Here is a 20,697-nt window from a genome sequence, read left to right on the forward strand (position 1 = left end):
AAATAAATAAACGAAAAAAGTGGAAAATAATGACAAGAAGTGAATAACTATTTTGGTAAGAATGTCTTCACTCCACCAGAAGAGGGCGGTAATTCTCTCCTGCTGTTTTGCGTTCAACCATTAAAGACGAGGATCGACGCAGCCTCTTCCAGCATCATCATCTCCACCCTCCATCATCTTTTCTTGGGAATAAGCGGCCACAAAACTGGATTCTTTCTTCACTTCGGCACCTAAAACCTCACTTCTGACACCAGGTATTGAAGTACTTCCTCGTAATTGTGGCATTTTATCCCGTTGGCCTGGAGACAGAAAACAGTAAAGCTGTCCGGCCGCTTTGTTGCCATTGTAGTTAGTATTGTGACAGTAGGCCCGCTAGCAGCCGGGGCTACCATCGAGATTAGCATGTTAGCACGGCTAGCTGTCCGGTTTGGAGGTGCAGCCGCTGGCTGGATTATAAACACACTAGCCCCGCTAAACAGAGCTTGCGGTAAAACGTGATTTAGCAGCGAGTTATTGCAAAGAAATACAATAAAAATGCTCACAGCTGCCACTTTTCCCTATTTGTCTCCAGTTATTTTGAGCAGTGGGTGGAGTGAGTTTAGCATATTAAACATTTAATACCAGCAGGGTTAAGCTGTGATAATATAATTATTTGTGGATGTTATAATATTGTTTAAGAGGCTTCCGATTTTTGATTATCATAGCATATTGTACTGACTACATTTCTAATAAAATAATACACCCCTGGTTGTTCTATCGTGTTAATAAGGCAGATAAAGAGGACATTGTTTCCAACTGCAGGCAGCTTTTCCCACATGTTACCAGTGTGACAGGCCCAGGGCTACGATGTACTTAAATAAAATAGAGAAAAAACTGGAACAATGACATAAGACACTTGTATACTGAAAAAAAATAAATTGCGATGATTAAATTAAAATGTTTTGTACCATAAAATGTTTTGTTTTGAATCTCTGCCATCATGTTTATTTTATGTTTTTTCTCTTTTGTGTATTTATATGTTTGTGCATCACAATATCTGTTAATGATTTTTTTTTTTTACTAATATGTGATACATTCCTAAGAAGCAGTAATAAACTAACTTTGATCAACGACCAGTTAATTGGTGCAACATAATGTAATAGATGCATTATTTGCATGTGGTGTGGTTAGTGCTTCTTTGCTGATGGCCTTCCCTCGTTTACAGCATGTCTGACAAGAGCGAGCTGAAGGCTGAGCTGGAGAGGAAGAAGCAACGGATCGCCCAGATCCGCGAGGAAAAGAAGAGGAAAGAAGAGGAGAAAAAAAAGAAGGATGTGAGAGATGCCTATGTCGGGCTGCTCGTCGTTTTAGCCGCTACGTTGTGAGACGTTGCCATGCTGACGGTAAACCTGGTTCTTGCTCTGCAGGTAGAATCCAAACGTAGCGCGGAGGGAGGGCCGGCTGGCGCCGAAGACTCGGATCTGGAGAGGAAGAGGAGAGAAGCCGAGGCTCTTCTCCAGAGCGTTGGCATCACCCCCGACGTCCCGCATGGTAAATGTACAGTGTCGTCTCGCTCCCTTATCCCAAACCGTCATTTAACAGCTCATCTTGTCCTGGTCATTCGCTTGATGACTTTTGCAGCGTTTTTATAAGATATCTGTCTTAATGCTTTTTGTTTTGTTTTTATTGCCCAGCTTTATATCACTCTCATTTGCTCTCCACAACACATACACACATACACATGCACACACACACAAATATGTGCACATGTTATGTGTTTTGCGCATGACACCTTAAAACCTGCCTGCCATTTATTTTCATTCTCTCTTCTCTCCCCTCTGTCTGTCCTCTTGTGTTTTGTCCTCCTTGCTGCATGAAAACTCATCCACTCACCTCCACGCGCATCCTGCCCCTTGTCCCCCCTTCAAACAATCACTGTCTCACTCACTCACTCACTCACTCACTCACTCACTCACTCACTCACCCACCCACCCATCCGTTGGTCACGTACTGCAAAACGCACACGCGTTCACAGCTCAGCCCCTGAGGATAGTAACAGAAGATACGTGTCTGTTTCACTACCTAGTCCCCGCCCCCATGTCTCCCTCCAACAAATCAGTGGGCAGCGATGCTGGAAGCCAAGATTCTGGGGATGGAAACGCAGGACCAAGGTGTGTGTGGGAGTCTGTTTGTTTGAGACATAAAAGATTGAATTTGCTGTTTTTATTTTATATTGTTTTTTACTAGTACCTGCATGGAATTTTATGTGCGTGTGTGTGTAAACTTTGTAATGATACATGAATAAATTCTGACCTTTCTCTATGTCTTCTCACCACCATGCTAATGTTTAATGCCATTTCATTTTTGTTTCCGGGTCTTTCTCGCTCTGTTTTTTGTTTTTTCCCCCGTCTTTCCCATCTTTAACATCTGATATGTTTTGGCCCTTCATCTCTGTTTGCGTTTTTCTTGTTTACTCTGTCCTGCATTTCTCTTTACTAACACCGTCTGGTGATTTGGCTGTATAAGGACTTTGCATTGGGATCCTGACCCCTCCACTCTGCAACTCCACTCCGACTCTGAGCTGATGGGGTACTGCTCCTCCTCTTTCCTTTAGCTCGTCTTCCAACTATTTGTGCTTTCATGTTAGATTTGTCCAAACGTGTTAGCTTTTTGCATCGAATTTGTCTGTATACCATTATATATGTCCATTCGAGAAAAGATTTAAATTGTAATATATATATGTGTTTTTTACCTAATTAAAACTTTATTTTATCCCAATTGTCTAGACGTGGAACGGTAAGACTTGGGATGTCCAAACTCATCCAGGTGGATTTTGTCCCGAAGGAAATGGTGTCCTACTGTAAGGAGACGCAGACACCCACAGAGGCGTTGGCTCACACGGATCAGAAAGCGGGTAATTCACCGCTGATGTGGTGTCTCTATTCTTGTTCCCCTTTACTCAAGTTGATTTACAGCGATCCGCGTCTGTGTCTAGATGAAGAAGAGGATGAGGAGATAAGTGCTCCCCCGCTGACAGACGATACCCAGGATGAGAAAAACGAGCAGAGTGAACAGCAGGAGGAAGGTGAGGACAGCGAGTTATGTAGACGTACAGAAAAAATTTGCCGCTCACCAGAATTGGACAATTTTCAGTTTGATCAGGTATGATCGGTTGACTGCCTGGTCGGAGCCTCAAAATTCCAACCTTTTCCGATCAGAGAACTCGCTATATTGCAGGATTTCTGCAGGGTATAAACAAGTCATGAGATGAATCTCAATTTTATGCGCTAATTAGGTTGAGGTTTTTCATAGTAGTTCCGAAACCGTAGTTGGTAACATCTTGATATTCTCCATTCATTGCTTCTTTTTCATTACTTTTTTGTAGAATCCAGGTGTCATTTTATGTAGCAAAACAGAAATTGGTGTTCTGTTTATTAAATTACAAAACATTCACGTTACCTGTTACTAATAATTCACAAGGAGAGTTTTTCCCATTCGTGTAGCTCTTAAATTTTAACCAGGAGGGTCTCAAAAGCTACGTCAAAGGAAGCTATTTGACGTAGCTGCTCCTGATTCAGGCTGCTAGAGATTAAAAGAGAGTGAGACTTTTGCAGAAAACAAAAAACCTGAAGGGATTTCAGATTATTTCTTTTTCTTTTCTGATTTTAACTTTGTGTCTAATTTATATTTTTATTAATTCCTACATGTTTTTAGTTTTCGTCTCCTACTGTATGTTCCAGTCTTAACTAATCTGGGACAGCACAATGCGTTGCCTATATATATAAATAAAGCTTTTTCTTTATTTCCTTCCTGTAACGTTTATTTATCCGTGCGCAGACACTCCCAAGGAGCTGACAGAGGAAGAGAAGCTGCAGGTCCTTCATTCTGACGAGTTCTTGTCGTTTTTCGAGCGTGGCAGCAGAATCGTGGAGCGCGCTCTGGCCGAGCAGGTGGACGTCTGCTTCGACTACAGCGGGAGGGATCTGGAGGATAAGGAAGGGTGAGGCATGCGGGCAAAGCGTCGTCACAGATATCGAACGGTAATGTTGTTGGAATTGTTAACATCTTATTTTTCCTGCCTGTCCTTTTCAGCGACTTGCAGGCAGGAGCAAAACTGGTTCAGAACAGACAGTTTGCAGATGAGCGCTGGACCAAGAACCGAGTGGTGACCTGCCTCGACTGGTCTCCTCAGGTGGGAAGAATTCAGACAAATCACCTGCGACAAGATTATAAGTGCTCATACTGTTAAAGAGACTTTCCATTGGTGTATTTTTACCAACACATATACAGTAGATTAGGGCTGGGCGATATGGACTTAAGGTTTTATCGTGATATTTTGTGGTACCATTGTGATAACAATAAAAGTGACGATAAGAGCTATTTATTACTTCTTTTTTTAGGTAACTGTGTGGTTGTGGCTGCACGGCACAGCAATCAGAGCCCCATAAACACAAATACTGCTCTTGAAAAACAAACCAAGTTGTAACACGCTTCTTTACGACACCAGTCACATGAAGAAGTGTGATTTGTATCACCAGACTGTACACATTTATTGATATTTTTTAATTTATCGATAATTATTGACACTCTCATTGAAAAGACATCAAAGAAAATCCGCCTTGTTAATTGGACTTCGTCATGACAACGATAAATTTAAATATTTATCACGATAAGTGATTAACAATATGATGAATGCCTAGCCCGAACACTGGCCAAACAAATTGTGTAATGAACGATAAAATTCCATAGCAGATTAACAAGTTCAGTTTTTAATTAAAGAAACAACTAACTTTATTTTGTGTGTATCTGGATTTATAGGCACAGTTACATGCAGATAAAAGATTAGCCATCTTATGACTTGTGGATATTAAGAGTTTGATTTTGGGAGGGTAGATTTTATCCCAGTCAAAAACTGACCACTGCATGTCATTTTGTAGCTGACAAACTACATATAAGAGTTTAATTTATTTTGCAGAAAACACTGACCAGTAGTTTGAAATGTACCTTGACGCCTGACGGAAACTGTTTCATGTCAGAACAGACAGAACGCTCAGTCGGCTTTGGAAAAGAAGTTGTTTGGTCTCGTTTTAACGTCTTCCCCCTGCTCCGATTGTCTCAGTACCCAGAGTTGCTGGTTGCCTCGTATAACAACAACGAGGACGCTCCACATGAGCCAGATGGCGTGGCTCTAGTCTGGAACATGAAGTACAAGAAGGCCACCCCTGAGTACATCTTCCACTGCCAGGTAACCACCGAAGTTCTCCTCGTGCTCTCCAAAGAGGTCTTACAGTCTGAATAGAAGAATGTGTTTAGAGATTCTTTTGTGTTGCTTTTCTTAAAGTCTGAGGTGATGTCGGCTGGCTTCGCAAAGTTTCACCCTAACCTGGTGGTGGGCGGGACTTATTCCGGACAGATAGTCCTGTGGGACAACAGGAGCAACAAACGCACGCCTGTTCAAAGAACTCCCCTGTCCGCGTCGGCGCACACGGTAACGGGCTGCAGCGCATCTCTCTCTGCCTCTTCAAATCTGAGCCACTTTTGTTTAAAGTTTTGTTTACTTCGTTCAGCACCCGGTCTACTGCGTGAACGTCGTCGGAACCCAGAACGCTCACAACCTGATCAGCATTTCCACTGACGGCAAGATGTGCTCCTGGAGTCTGGACATGCTCTCCCAGCCGCAGGTTTGCTGCGCTCGCATTCTCTACTGCAGAGATGCTGTTGGGAGGGCCTGAGGGGTCTAAAGCTGCCCGTGTCTGGCCCGCAGGACAGCCTGGAGCTGGTGTTCAAACAGAGCAAGGCGGTGGCCGTGACATCCATGGCGTTTCCTCTGGGGGATGTAAATAACTTTGTGGTGGGCAGCGAGGATGGCTCGGTCTACACCGCCTGTCGTCACGGCAGGTGAGGCCGTCGGAAAAGTAGTTTCTTTATGAGCGACAGACGTTTCAGTAAGGCTTGTGAAGTCGTTTTCCTTTCTTGCGTGTGCTGCAGTAAGGCGGGCATTACAGAGGTGTTTGAAGGCCACCATGGTCCTGTGACTGGACTGAGCTGCCACAGTGCTGCAGGACCTGTTGATTTCTCTCACCTCTTCATCTCCTCCTCTTTTGACTGGACCGTCAAACTGTGGAGCACGAAGGTCAGACATCCACTGGTCACAGACGCACTGACTTGTAGGTTTTTGTTTTTGTACACAACTCCTTTGCTAAATTTCTCGTGATTGTTCTGCTGCAGAGCACCCGTCCTTTGTATTCATTCGAGGACAGCTCCGACTATGTTTATGACTCGATGTGGTCTCCAGCGCATCCTGCTCTGTTCGCCTGTGTGGACCTGTCCGGACGGCTGGATCTGTGGAACCTCAACAACGACACCGAAGTACGCACACGGTGGTCATCCATTTTTGGGCTGTGAAACTAACTGTTTGCCTTTTTGACCCGGTGAATGCATCACAGACACTCATGCCTGGAATGTAGTGGAATCCGCCTGCAGCACAGTTTATGCTCCTCGTTAGTGAACGGTTGTGTGTGTTTTAGGTTCCAACTGCGAGTGTGTGTGTGGAAGGATCTTCAGCCCTGAACCGTGTGAGATGGTCTCACTCTGGAAAGGAGATCGCCACTGGAGACTCAGACGGACAGGTGCAGGTGTACGACGTAGGGGAGGTGAGTTTGAGTTTTCAGCCTCTTGCTGTAAAATCTTCAGGAGTAGTGCTGGGAAACCAAGTTCGCCTTCAGCTTTTGATTTGAAGTGAAGCTGAACAATCTGGCATCGAGGTTTAAGGATTTTCCACAGTATAAATTTGACCCTTTGTGCTTCATGGGTTGTTCTGGAACATCCTCAGCAATTTCTTTTCAGCTGAATTTGTTACGTTTCAGGAAACCAACCAACTGAGAGGAGCACTACCATTACACACACTCTTTCTGGCCAGACTTATGCTAGAAAGAGTGTGTGTTGCCTCTACAATTTGCTAAGGGACATTTAACCTTTAAAATTCATTAAAGTTCTTTGTTGCATCATCGTTCTACCTGGGAAGAACTATATCTAAAAGCCCCAAACTATTCTGGAAAATCTTTCAGCTTTCACTCTAGAAATCAGTTTTTATTGAGAACTTAACCCAACGTTCTGTTTTTGATAAGTTCTTTTCTGTCTTCCCACAGCAAATCTGCGTTCCCAAAGCCGACGAGTGGACGCGTTTCGTCAGGACTCTGGCTGAGATCAATGAAAACAGAGACGAAGCTGAGGAACTGGCTAACGTCTGATCCTGTAACCACTCCCTGCTAACCGTTAATAGATTCCTCTCCAGTATGTTACACATCTATAGCACATTATAAGACACAGCCAGGGGGAGTCGCACTGTCTTCTCTGATTTCCAGCTTTTCCTTCCACCAGAACTTGGGCCTGAGGAGATGCGCTGAGCTAGACAGATAGGAGAGTTTTAGATAGGTTTTAGAGAAAAAAGGGTTTAGAGTTCATATGTAGAGGTTGTAGTTACAAGATGAATTTAGAAAGGCTGCACGAAGGTGATTTTCAGTCCAATCTGGACTTCTAGCTTTGATCACATCCTCAGGGCTCCAGAAACTGCTCTTCTCCGGAGGCCTCGACCATTATTTTTTTACATATGCAAAACCTTTCTACTTGCACCTTTTTATTACCTTTCGGGTGTTTTACATATTTTACTGACACGCTTATACTGAAGCTGGCACACTCTTGAAACAGATTTGGAAGTCTGAAAATGTTGTACATCTTCAGTAGGACAGTGAATATGCTCACACACATACACACTCCAGGCCTGAAGAGTGTCATGATTACATTCTAATTGCTACTATATTTAATATTTATTACTGTGGCTGCACTTATTTAAATATTTTATTATTCTAAAAATGTTTCTTTGTACTTGAGGAGTACAGTCTTGAATTTGGCACTACAAGCTTTTAATATGTTCGTAGTTTGAATTTAATGACGCTACAATTATTTCTCTCTGTAACCATGATTAGTGATTAATCCTGTGCTCTTGTACTAAAAAGCAGGAACTGTTTGTTGATTATTCTCTTGAAGAAAAATGTAAAATATGTTCTTTTAAATGATGATGTACCACTGAGGTTGGAAGCTAATTTTCTTTTGTTCTAGAGATGCACCGAGACATTTTGTCTGATTTTCAATTTTATCTGCTGATTGGAAAGCCAATAATGTAGCCTGGTTCTGATTACTGAACACACTGAGTGTTTCCAGGTTCATTATTACAGCAACAGCCTTCAGTGTGGATGCCATTGCTAAGTGCAGACAGAGATTTAAAAATCTATCTAAAGTGTTTTATACAGCACACAGTTATGTCTGCGAAACAGCAAGAGGGAGCCACACTTTTAGAAGATAAGAGGAAGGCTGTATTACAGACAAGTAGCTTTCTTTTGTAGAACATAGTGGATTTAGAAATGTCCTTCTTTTGGAAAGACTGAGGCTGTTGTTTTAAATGTTGGCCACAAGTAAATATGCTACATGTAGTCCTTCCTAATTTGGTCTTCACTTTAAAATGAGAAAAACATTTTTTTACTGAGACTTTTCTCACACAGGGTGACTTCATGTCTGCTCCTCCTATAATTGATTGATTCTGTAAAGAGAGATTAAAATTGGTACCAACAGGCAAGGGCGTAAATCCCATCTCATTATTGGGGGGGGGACCATAAACAGGGAAATTTTTTAAGAGCAATTTTGGGGGGGGGGTCGGCAACGTTACAGTAAAATGTGGTTTAAATTTTTGTGTGTGTGTGTGTGTTCAAACTGCACCATCAAAAATGACTAGTAAGTAGCAATGAATAACAAAAGTGTTTTTCTCAGTAAACAACCTGTTGAGACCCATAGAAGTCAAACTAAGATTCAAATGTTCCTTAGATACGAGTTTGGTTCAGTGTCACAGATCTAATCTCTGCTACACCTTTACAAACACTTAAGGCTCTAAATAAAAACAAGCTTTAATAAGTAACTCCACTTAATAAAATTCCTCATAAATATTGATTTATTGCAGTGGTTCTCAATACAAGTCATGTGTTATTTAAACGATAACGTAAGCTGCTTTAAACGTTTTTTATTATTTATTTTACGGGGAATGGGAAAGGGGTTCTTGTCCTGGATGGCTGAGAACCTATAAATATGTGGAAATTGAATATCTGGGAAGTATCATAACTTAAACTTAAAAGGTCAGCACCTAGAGTTTTCTAGAAAAATATTCAGATTTTATTTTGTGGTTTTGAAGGCTCCACGTTGAAGATGGTAAGAAATAAAGGCATACTTTATTTTGTTTAACTGCCAGCTGCAACAGCCCCTCTGCTCTCGGCTCCCATACAGAGCTGTCGGCTAGTGCTAACGCTCAGCCGCTCCATCCTTTTCAAACTCTTCTTATTAAAGTAAGAGTTAGAGAGCTAAATATAATTGAAATACTGGCTACATTTGACAGAAAAAGGAGCCAAGTCTATGAAAGCAATGTGACCAGTTTCGATTTTACAAGGCATAAGGTGGCAGTTTATCATGATTCAGCAAAAGTAATGAAATCACAAATTGGAGTCTGATTTTTATTGTCAATATGTTTCTTCCTATTGAGCAGTGAAAGCAAATAAAATGTGTTACATGTCTTTTGCTTTAAGTATTTACTTACTGAAGGGTTTTTTTCTTTGTGCTGCAGAGCCACACCAACAGGTAATTCTAGACTTTGCCAAGATTCGGGGTGGGGGTCCGAATCCCCCCTGGGATTTACGCCTATGCCAACAGGGTTATAGCTTTACAAAAACAAAGAATTGGAAGTCAGTCAAAAATCTGTTTGGTGCATCTTCTGCCCCTTCCTCCTCCGTACAAAACCTCAATCTTTATTTCCCTCACTCATTCCATGATGCAATAGAGCTAGAGTCTACGGAATTAACCATGTATTACACATACAGGATGAATTCTTTCCAAACACTTGCATTGTAATAATATTCCTGAAACAAGAACTGCTCTCCCTTTTTCATTGAAATAAAAAAACTCAGAATACAGATAAAGATAAAACATATGGATTATTTATTTATTTAAAATACAATGAATGAATTGAGATACATTTAATTTATTAATACCTAATTCTCCGCTCGTGATTCTTGTTTTAGCAAGAAAACAAAAGGAAAAGCTCTGTACATCAGTAAGAGTGATTCTCAGAGACCAGGACCAAAGGCCCCACCGTTGCCATGGCATTACAGCTGCTGTGTAATGATACAAGCTGATCTTGTAACTTTTCCTCAGTACAGTTATACAATATATACAGTATGTAGCCTCCTGTGTGAGGAGCGGCGGTGCGAAAAACCTCACACACTGCACACATCAAATCGGATATATCCTATGCTCACCGCCCAAAAAGAGAAGTCCTACTCATACCGAGTACCAGAAAAAAAAAAGAAGAAAAAAAATCATCTACTCATGAGAGACAGAAAGGAGTGCCCAAGGTTCAGCTTTACACAAACGTTTTAAAAGAAGAACACAAAAAGATGGAGTTCCCAGGAGCACACAGCCACTGTAGATGCAACACAGTCAGCGCTCCTCTCCTGACGCTGGCCGACTGCCTGGTGGCCTCCAGCCACGCCCGTATCCACGCCCGCAAGCTGACCGCTGACCACTGGAGCACACCGTCACCCTGGAGAGGGCAACAGGCTGGTGGTGTTTGATCCCATGGTAATGGTCCCTAACGTGTGGAGTCGTGTGTGTGTGCTTTTGTTTGTGTTTATCTACGTGTCTGGCTCCTGGTAGTGGAGAGGCGATATGAAGCTGCTGGCACTTATGGTGCCTTCGCTGGACCAGAGACAGCTGCCTCTGGGTGATGAATGGAGGTGACGCCAGACGACTTGAATTTGGGGAGGTGGAGGCCGAACTTGTTCTCCACTCCGGCAAAAGTGGCTGCGGCCAGGCGGTAGCCTCCGACGTGTTCCGCGTTGATGGGAGGAAGCTCTAAATTGGGAGACTTGGGTGACGGTTCACTTCCAGTTGGGCGACTGCAGAAAGCAGAGATGATGAGTTGTCACTTATGTATTCTAATCTATAAATGAGCGATGAAATCAAAATCGAACCAGAGTATCACTTTTCAGTTTGCCACGACTCCTATGAGTTTTGTGTCCAAATTCAATACTCCCTCAATACTTTATACTCTTTTATTCATACCTGAAAAATCCTTAAATTAAAAATCCTGATTTTTCCAGGCTGGAATCCTAGTTTACAGTCCATCTCTCTTTTGTTTTCGACGGTGCCCATCAGTAATTAAATGAATTGAAGGGGTAATTGGTAACCCTTTCAAATATATTTTTTAAAGTAAAATATTTTTATTCAATTTCTGTCTAATCAGCTTTACTTCTTTAGGAAAATCACACACACAAAAAAAATTAATTACAGGACAAAACCAAAAACTTACTGTCCACCAAAATCAACGTAGAACCACCGCTGCAAAAGTTCGTAAGTCACCAGAGTCACACCAAACTGAGGGGAGGACCGACACATTCGAGCTAGAGGAGGAAAAGATACATGGCATCTTAAGTGGGAAGGAAAGTACAAGTGTGTATGTGTTCAGGAGTACAGAGAGAAACACACCTCCTGCTCCCTTCCACAAAGCGCTGAACCCTTCCTCCCTCATAATCTTTCTGAAGCAATCAACAACCCCTGAGTAGGTGGTCTGTCCTGCTCGTGCTGCGACCTGCAGACGCGTCTTAATGACATCAGCAGGTGTAACGAGGGAGGCCGCAGGGATACCTGGGAAACAATGAAAAATATTTTTAAAAATATGGTTTTTGTTTATATTTTCTCATTTAGCACTCAAGAGCAAACAACTGTTATCAATGTTGATGAAAGGAGGATTTCTGATAACACTAGTTGGCTTTTTTTTTTTTTTTACTAAAACCTACTCTGTTTTGAAGTAATCCTTTACTGTGTTTATACACAACCTCAACTTTTGAATAATACAGCTACACAGATTAGGCCAGAGAGACAGTCAGTTCTGCAGTGCAGAGTTAAAATAGAAAACATATTTTAGCAATATTCTTCCAGCTAAATAACCAGCTTTGCTTGACCTGATGAAAGAATTTGTTTTAACATAATCATGACACATTTTTTTCTCAAGCTAAATTTCCACAACACTTAGGTTACCGTAACAACTGTAATTCTATGTTACCTGCAATTGCTCCAGCACTAAGAAGCTGCAGAGGTCCTAGTCTGCCTTGTTCATCAGCAAATTGAGTCTTAAGGTGAGCGTATGCAGGGAAGTAGATGGCTGAGAAGGGAATGTCCCTTAGGAAGCAAGCTTTAGCACCCTGAAAAGACACAATGAATTCCACAGGAAAGAGGGGAGGTGAAAAAACAGCAAGTGTAAATGCCAGAAGGAGAAAATATGAAAAGATTTCTGCTGTCATACAGTTTAACAACCCTCTCTGCACTGACCTTATACAGGCCGAAGAAGCCAAGGTCACGGACCACGCTCAAAGCGCTGACTCGAGGCCCAGTGGTGATCTCACCTGCGACCTGCAAGCGAATCTTCACAATCTCCAGAGGGTTGGTGAAGATTACCTGTGAGCCTCCGGCCTGAATTAATGGAGAGACCAGGGATTATTATTCGTTTTATTTAAAAGAAAATGACGAGCTGGGAAGCAGTTCTTTAAAATTAAACTTCACTGAGCTCAAAGGGGAATATTGAATTTAGATGAAAGCTTTGCGTTGCCTTCTAAGGTGTGTAAAGCTTAAAGCAAAGTTATCAAAAACAAAGGAAAAAAATACATATTCCCTTGGATGTGGACTGAAATGTTGCTCTAGAAGCATTTTTTTTTTTGCATCTACTTATAGTGAAGGATTTTTAAAAAGGTATTCATGCAAGTTAAGAACGCATCATAAAACTGCAACTTATTCATTAAGTGCACTCTAAGGAAAACAAAAAACTGTTTGGTACTTACACAACCACCAGCCAGAATCTCAGCAAATAAAGGAATTGCGTTGTCTTTGTCTGTGAATTTGTCTCTTACAAAGTCATTCACCTGTGAAAGACAAATACAAAACAGAAAATTACACTTTAATCCATTTATTTGACATAAAACATAATACATAACTGAAATAGAAGGAAAAGGATTCATGGTTTTCAAAATCTGAACTGGGATGTGCATTTCTATTCAGTAAACCTTGATCTTTTTGTTTTCACTTTCACAATAATGTACTACTGTGTGCAAAACACAATAAGGTTTCTGGTTTTATCAGGACTAAATGTGAAAAAGTTAATCATTGAGCAATACCTTCACCTTCCAGCAAGAACAACAAAGCTAAACATAAGTAAGCTGTACTGCACACATGTTGCCAGTAGAAACAGGATGGAATAAAAGTGACAGCATCTCTCACAATCTTGATTAAAGGTTCTAAATCTGGTGTATCTTATCTTTAGAATAATATAAATATCAGTCTGAATGTAAACGTGATGGGAAAAAAATAGCAGACACTCACAGTGAGTTTGATAGCCTTCTCAGGCGCCACACCAATGAGCTGAGGAACCAGACCTGTGGAGTGACAGATGATGCTTAGGCCATTACCAAAAGCAGAAAAAATAGCAGTGTAGGTGAAATTAAAAGGAAATAAAATAAATCAGTAGGTGAGAACATTGAAAGACGAGAACAAGAAGTTGCATGGTCTGACTTACTACTTTAAAGAATCTGTCATAAAAACACAAGCATTAAAGTTCATATGAATAAGAAAAGGTTTGTAATGTGAACAAGAGATTAGACAGAAAGTACTGGGAGCGCTGCCTACCTCTGTAGAAGCCAAAGAAACCTTCGTAGCGGAGAACCTTCTTTGCGCAGTCGAAGCTGTTCTTGTACATCAGCTCTCCGACAAATGATCCGGTGGACCTCTGGTTCTGCATTCGGGTCTTCACCAAGTCGATTGGATACACTGCTGTGGCTCCGGTGGCTTTAGAATAAAAAAAAATAATTTTTTAGGTCAGGCATAACTGATCCCAAGATATACATATTAGACTGACTGGTCTGAGGATAACCTACCGCCAGCAATGGAGCCCAGAGTGAACCTGTAGGCCGACTCTGCAACCTGGAGCCACACAGGCCTGGAAGATTCCCCGTGGGACTGATGGAAATACAACAGAAATGTGACTTTACAAATGTAGATCAACAACTCTGAAGTTTATATATATATATAAGTATTTTGCTATTAAAACCAAATGTCTTCTGAAGTGTGAGAAGCTTTGCTGCCTCAATATATTTAAACATAAATGACATCTTTTTTGATCATTTTGCACTTTTAAACCCTTTCATGCTTTAAACTGGAATCGAATTACAGACTGCATAAAACACGTCTTAAGTTACCTTAGCATTGTCCCATCATGCAATACTCACATGAGGTGCGTGCAAATAGGGAACAAAGAGCAAAAAAAAAAAAAAAAAAAGGCTCCCGAAGAAGCATTTAGCAAAATGCTAAAATTATGTCAGAAACTAATGGGTTCTTCTCTCCAAATAAATTAACTCTTATTTGTTAAAAAATGTTTTTGTTTATGAGCTGTCCAGAAGGGCCCAATTACAGGCATACAATAAATATTTTAGCTAATAAAGATGTATACCTTTATAAGCTGACTAATGGTTTTGCAAATCAAATAGCATAATTTAATTAAACAGAAAATAAAAATCTACAGTGACATCAATCAAAATGCTTGAGCACTTAATCCCACCTGTTTCTGGGATTCAACCAGGTTATAGGGGAGACTGCCCTCCTCTAGTGGAGCTATTCTTTCAATGTCGGCCAGGTTCAGACGTCTGAAAAATATTGTTTATTATTTACCTACATCACAGTAATGCAAATAGCTCAGAATATTTCCTGGAAATTCCAATAAATTCAGTAATGGTATTTTCAGAAGAAAATTTGTCAGATTAAGTGACAAACTTTAAACGAGTAGAAGAGGTTTTACCCAGAAGCAGAGTGCAGGCCTGATAACTGGTACAGAATATCAATTTCCATAGGAGTAATTTGGCCAAACTTGTTGGCAGCATGAACAAATTCCTCTGCAGAAACAGAGAAAGAAGGGAATGAATGACTGCAAACTATGAACAGACTTGTGAATCTGAGGGTGAAATACAATTGTTTTAAAAAAGAGCAATGCAGTCTCACACCTTTAGTCACTTGCGTGTCCTTCCGTGTGCCGGCCATTGTGCTGTAGATCTTACGGATCATCTCCATGTTGTTCAGGAGGGAATTGAAGGCATTGAAGTAGGAGAAGCTGACCATGTGAGCAGTGCTGCCCCCTGCAGCCTGGGGAAAAAAAACAACAAAAAAAAACACAATACCACATTTAATTTATTCATTTCAAAGAGAGTGAAATGAATCTACCTGTATTAGCCAGTTTAGTGCTGCACTAGTTAAGCGTTGATCCGTTGCTGCTTAGTTATGATGTGCTGAGCGGCTAACGTTGTACCTGTTGATGGCATGTAAAGTCAATCCCAAAGATCTTCTTGTAGTCCAAATTCCAAATTTGTTCCAGTCAGATGAACCATTTGTGAACAAAATCCATTTATTCCACTATACACAGGAACAGTGTTAACAATGACTCCACCACAGCGGTCAAAAACTTGTATGTCCTTCCGGGTTCAACACCTGTCAACTACCTGTCACCTCTTGGTTCATATACAGGAGCCGTCAGCTCCATCTAGTAACCAAAAATACACGTATTTGGCTCCAATACTACCTGACACATAATTTTGGGTTCTTCATGTGAAAAGAGGAAAAAAAATGTTTGGTTTGTTATTAAGACATGAGGTAAATCACATTTTAACGTCACAAAAACTCAAGAGACATGTCTGAAGTATTTTCGAAGAACACCTCAAGCTCTGCACAGAGCTTAAAAGATGATCACAACAAGAATTTCTCAAGGATCTTAAGAACTTTATCGTGAAACCCAAATGAAGAAAAGAAAAAGATTTGCTGAGTGAGGAGATTTGTGGTACTCTGAAGGTTGACTTTTGTCCATCTGTCTTGTAACCTTGAATGAAGATATCAGTGCACGCAAAAACACTCACCGAGACGAGATTCTCCTCCACGAAGGGTGTGAGCATGTGGTGCCGGATTGTGGACATAATGTCACTGAAGTCCAGCGCGGAGATGGCGCCATTCTTCCCTTTGTCCTTCTGGGCAAACGCCTGGCGTGCGTGCTCCAGCTGCAGTTCCTGAAAACCACGTCACGAGGGCGAACATAAGAAACGATCAAAATGTGCAACAGAAATTGAATACAGACAGGGATCAAAGTTAAAAACAAGTGTGTGTGCATGCAGCGAACCTGCAGGAACTGGGTGAACTCCAAGTAGCTGAGCTGTTTCTGGCGGTTGTTGCCAAAGTGGAGACGGATGAACTCGCAGTCCCAGTTGAAGGGAATGTGGTGGTGCACTGTGGTCTGGCTAAAGATGTCTCGCGCATTCTCTACAGCGAAAATACAAGACATGAATAAAATTCTGCACAGAAAGTGCTCTGCAAAATGACAGAACCTTATCAGGTTACAAAAACGAAGAGTTTTTACAATTCCTCCTGACAAAATGGATTGTGCTTTATTAGATTTGATGGAGCGTGTCTGGGAACGTCAATTTTCAAGGCTTGCAATAGGTTTCCAGTCTCCACTTTGACTAGACCATTCTACCTTGCCCATATTGAGGAAAAATATGTTCACAGCATAATGCTGAATGTTCCCTAACAAAACTTTCCGGCGGCTACCGAAAAGCTGGATTTACACTGACATTAAATTACACACAGATGAACTTTGTTTAGACGCTAGTTGACCTCTTTCTGCAATAAGTTGCACTGCGTTTTATTTAGGATTTTACAAAAACGTACAGGACATAAATTCACAGTATATTTGTTAAAATATTTTTCAATTTTATTTTTCTTCCACTTTACAGTTACACACTGCTTTGTGTTGGTTTATCACATGAAATGCCAGTAAAATACATGGAAGTTTGTAGTGGTAGAATGACAAAATGTGAAAAATTCCAAGGTGTATGAACACTTTTGCCAAGGCATCATTTTCAAATTGAACTATATCTAAATAATCTTGTTAATGCCACAACAAAAAGCCTGTGTGCAACACAGGAAAGTAAATAAAGTAGGAAAGAAACCGGTCATGAGAATGATTACAAAATTCCACTCATGTGCCCACTGACTAATCTGGTTAACAATTCTATGCTGGGTAATGATTTCCACAAATATGTAGTCAGGTGAAAATGAAAGTTATAAACTTTAACATAAGATAAACAATCACTTCAGATAAAAAGTGTCTTTTCGACACCAGATGTTATATTTTCTTTAATGGATACCTACTCAGGAATCTGAAATAATTCAAGAACATTTTAACCAAAAGCTTCAGCGATAAGAACAAGCTTAAACCAAAACCACTTTAGCGTCATACAGTATTTTTTGTTAAGTGAAAAACACATACCAAATGAAACAGTGCCGGTTCCAGTCTTATCAAACAGCTGGAAGGCAACTATGAAGAGGGCGTCAGGCGCACACAGCACCGATTCAAAAGCAAGAAACTCCTGGAATGAGATCAGCCTACAATTGTGTGTAGGTTGAAAAAAAGGAGCACAAATCAATTATCTCAATTACAACAGAAGGCAAAATTAAAAGGGAATGAACAAAGTTGGATCATACAACACTATCAGACAAAGAACTCTCTGTTTTCCCGTAGGCATATTAGCAAAAGAACACGGTTAAACAGCATGTTTCAGCCATTAGTTGGTCATTAGGTTACTGTATATGTATGACACAAGGTCTGCTGCCGAGTCACAGGTAGTGTTATCTTATCTTTAAGCATAATTACTGCTACTGACCTGCAAATGTCATAAGAAATGAATTACTGATGATAAGCGAGGGGTTTTGTGTGTCTGTGCGCTGACTGCATCAACTTACCCGTCCTTTGTGGTGTCGGCTACAGCGGCGATGAGCTGGACCGTTTTGGGGTTGTGGTGAATCCGTGTGTGCAGTCCCAGATACTTCTGGACAAAGTCTTCCGGGGTCATGAACCTATCGCCATCCTTGTCCACTACACTGGCGTACTAACAAAAGAGAAAAGACGGATGACCCTTTTCAGTAATACTCAGGCGTTACATTTTTATTTATTTGTTTTTTTGGTTCACACACTGAAAAACTGGAGTAGCTAATACAGTAGTTGTAGCACGGCATTGACCGCATGAGTCTTGGCACATGTGAAGGTATGCAAACAAATGTGCGCTGATGCTTTTGGCTCGAGCTCATCAGTTATCTGACCTGTTAATGTCAGCACACTAAAATCTGCTGACCCGCTTAAAGAGCACACACCGGGTCACACACACTCATCATGCAGCAGACAGCAGAGCAAGGTGTAGGCACACACAGCAGCACCATGTTTACACAGTCTCATTGTATAATTACAATTAAATAGCAATTTAAACCAAAACATATAAAATGATCTAATTGCTAGTTGTTGTTTTTTTTCCTTTTTAAAAGCAATGTTGCTAGAATATTTCATAAAAAACGTTTTAGGAAATTGTAATCAAGTCATCTACAACATTTATTGATGTTTTGAGTTTGAAACCAAAACTGAAGCAAAATGCTAAGTTTAAGAAAACATACTCATTGGACATAACAGCATCTAATATTGCTATTCTACTTTTTATAGAGTAACATAAATGTAACAAGTTAGTTAAGAGCTTTCGGGCAGCTGACAGCAGCAGGTTGGGAGGGAAAGTGCTTAAAATGCTCATTTGAGTAGTTTTAAAAACAACAACGTTGATGCTGGTTTTGTCACTGCCCCACGTTTGCTGTGTATCTTCTGGTAGACAGCAGTTTTAGTTTGACTGTAGTATTTTTATTTAAACATAGTATGAGAACTGGTGTGACGCGCTGTACCGCCAGGTTTACGATCTGGCGTAAACATTATTTGGATAGAAAATAATTTCTATCCAAATTGAAATTATTTTTTCAATTTGGATAGAGTGGTCACTTTAAGCTATGTGTACGCATAGGAGCTCGAGACGAGAACCAGACAGAAACTACTGTCTGATACGAGAACCAGACAGAAACTACTGTCTGATAGTACAGTATTAAAAAAATAATTTAAAAGTCATGTAAACTACAAAAAGCACAAATTACACTTTTCATTGGAGACTTTCAACTGCTTTGTCTGTAAAAGGCACTTAGTTCAATACAGTTTATTGATGTAGTGCTAAATTATAATCAATATCATCTGAATTCATGTACAAAAATCAATCATATAGCCCTATTTATACCAGTTTGATCAAGGTCTGTTGATCTTATAATGTCACCAGGCAAAAAGTTATCTATTAAAAGGAGCTCAGTAGATTGCAACGTCACCAGTTGTCCTTCGCCAAGGACAACTGGTGAAAACTTTTACTCATCTAAGAAAGCCATTTGCAAACTGGTAATATGCAGTTTTGCACAACTGATGTTATTTTTGTAGGAATAAAACCCGTTGAAGCGTTTACCTTCTGGAAAATGGTCTTCAGCTCATTTGGGTCCCCACGTTTGGTAGATTGCACCTACAAGCAAACACACAGAACGAATAAGCAATCCAACAGTGACAGTGGAGGTTGTCAGGTTTCCAGACAAGCAAGCTGCTGATGACTCAGTCAGGTTTTTCAAGGCGCTGCACTCATCGCAGCAGAAAGCGAAACGAGCTAACTCCATTCAACAAAAGCAGGAAATGTCACGGGAATGTCAAAGCTGGTAAAGAAAGGCGCTCGTCGTCGCTAAGCTGAAAAAGTTAGGTGGCCAAAATTAAATTACACTCCACTGGCAAAGAAGTCGAGATGGACAAACCGGGTAGCAAGCTAGCATAGAGAGACAAACTGCCACGACATATTAACGTTTTTACATCCACGAAATGCGGGGCGAAGAGTACGAGCAAAAACCCAGACTCTACACAAGCAGTACCACTTCTGCTGCTAACCAGGCTCTCGTGCAAGCGGGTCCTTACGGTTTCCGGCTAATTCTGAGCAGTAAATGTCTCATCAAGGCCAACCGCCACAGGGACGACAGTTAGCCCCAGTGATGCTACTGCACCGCATCCGTAGACGCCCTGCCCGGACACGACCGCGCAGCCGAGCTTCAGTAACTCATACGCGGCAAAAAGAACATAAAACACGAGCAGCTACGAGAGTTAAAGTGGGAAAATGGATAAAAGACCAATGCCCAAGTCACCTTGACCGCCATGCTGGTTTGACGTCACACGCAGTGGGCGAGCGAGCGAGCAGCGCAGACGCACCTCAGCCCCAGGTCTGAGGAGGAAAGTGAGGAGCGACCGTTTAAAAAAATAAAAAAAAAACTTAACGCACAAACCATAACAAAAATAACCAAAACAGAACAATTTCGGATTAAATGTGACTCGGGAGGTCTTACTTGGTAAACTATACTTGTATAATGCGATAACACTCAAATACAGAGGAGTTTATGGGAGAAATCTTACATCACTCTCAGCGTGTGTGAACAAGCTGCGGATTAGTTGAGTATTTTTTAATGCCCCAACTATTAGTCAACAATAGCGACCTGCAGCAGCAATACTCTACAACAAATCTGAAAGTAGATCAGCGCAACCACAGCAGAAGGTTCAAAACATTAAAACGACAAAAGAATTTATTTCACTGAAATACGTCCAATGTTTAAATTTAACTACATCTTTATAAAAATTGGGACAATGCTTGTAATGCT

At 40.9% G+C, this 20,697-nt stretch overlaps 2 protein-coding genes across 5 annotated transcripts; one reads left to right on the forward strand and one right to left on the reverse strand.

Moving 5' to 3' along the window:
• The first annotated feature begins 112 nt into the window (after positions 1-112).
• LOC114146216 (cytoplasmic dynein 1 intermediate chain 2-like) lies at positions 113-9,593 on the forward strand. 4 transcript variants are annotated; one of them, XM_028020090.1, is made up of 17 exons: positions 113-254; positions 1,205-1,313; positions 1,407-1,530; positions 2,015-2,150; positions 2,506-2,568; positions 2,766-2,893; positions 2,975-3,064; positions 3,817-3,979; positions 4,072-4,171; positions 5,099-5,224; positions 5,321-5,467; positions 5,547-5,660; positions 5,744-5,877; positions 5,968-6,112; positions 6,208-6,348; positions 6,507-6,632; positions 7,128-9,593. In XM_028020090.1, the coding sequence occupies exons 2-17, from the start codon at positions 1,206-1,208 to the stop codon at positions 7,227-7,229; spliced, it is 1,947 nt and encodes a 648-aa protein (XP_027875891.1). In that variant the 5' UTR covers positions 113-254; position 1,205; the 3' UTR covers positions 7,230-9,593. The 4 variants fall into 4 exon arrangements, with proteins under 4 accessions (XP_027875891.1, XP_027875892.1, XP_027875894.1 ...); XM_028020091.1 differs by having other exon boundaries at positions 2,066-2,150; XM_028020093.1 differs by lacking the exon at positions 2,506-2,568.
• Positions 9,594-9,991: 398 nt separating this feature from the next.
• Positions 9,992-20,379, reverse strand: LOC114146215 (calcium-binding mitochondrial carrier protein Aralar1-like). The gene is made up of 18 exons (XM_028020089.1): positions 20,191-20,379; positions 19,476-19,529; positions 17,902-18,047; positions 17,429-17,544; positions 16,280-16,419; positions 16,023-16,169; positions 15,120-15,258; positions 14,918-15,011; positions 14,681-14,765; positions 14,001-14,082; positions 13,753-13,911; positions 13,450-13,502; positions 12,912-12,992; positions 12,406-12,546; positions 12,140-12,278; positions 11,563-11,721; positions 11,387-11,477; positions 9,992-10,973 (listed from the first exon to the last, which is right to left on the reverse strand). The coding sequence occupies exons 1-18, from the start codon at positions 20,200-20,202 to the stop codon at positions 10,760-10,762; spliced, it is 2,052 nt and encodes a 683-aa protein (XP_027875890.1). The 5' UTR covers positions 20,203-20,379; the 3' UTR covers positions 9,992-10,759.
• Between the last annotated feature and the right edge of the window lie 318 nt (positions 20,380-20,697).

The sequence above is a fragment of the Xiphophorus couchianus genome, chromosome 6, assembly GCF_001444195.1.
Source record: "Xiphophorus couchianus chromosome 6, X_couchianus-1.0, whole genome shotgun sequence".
Lineage (NCBI taxonomy): Eukaryota > Metazoa > Chordata > Actinopteri > Cyprinodontiformes > Poeciliidae > Xiphophorus > Xiphophorus couchianus.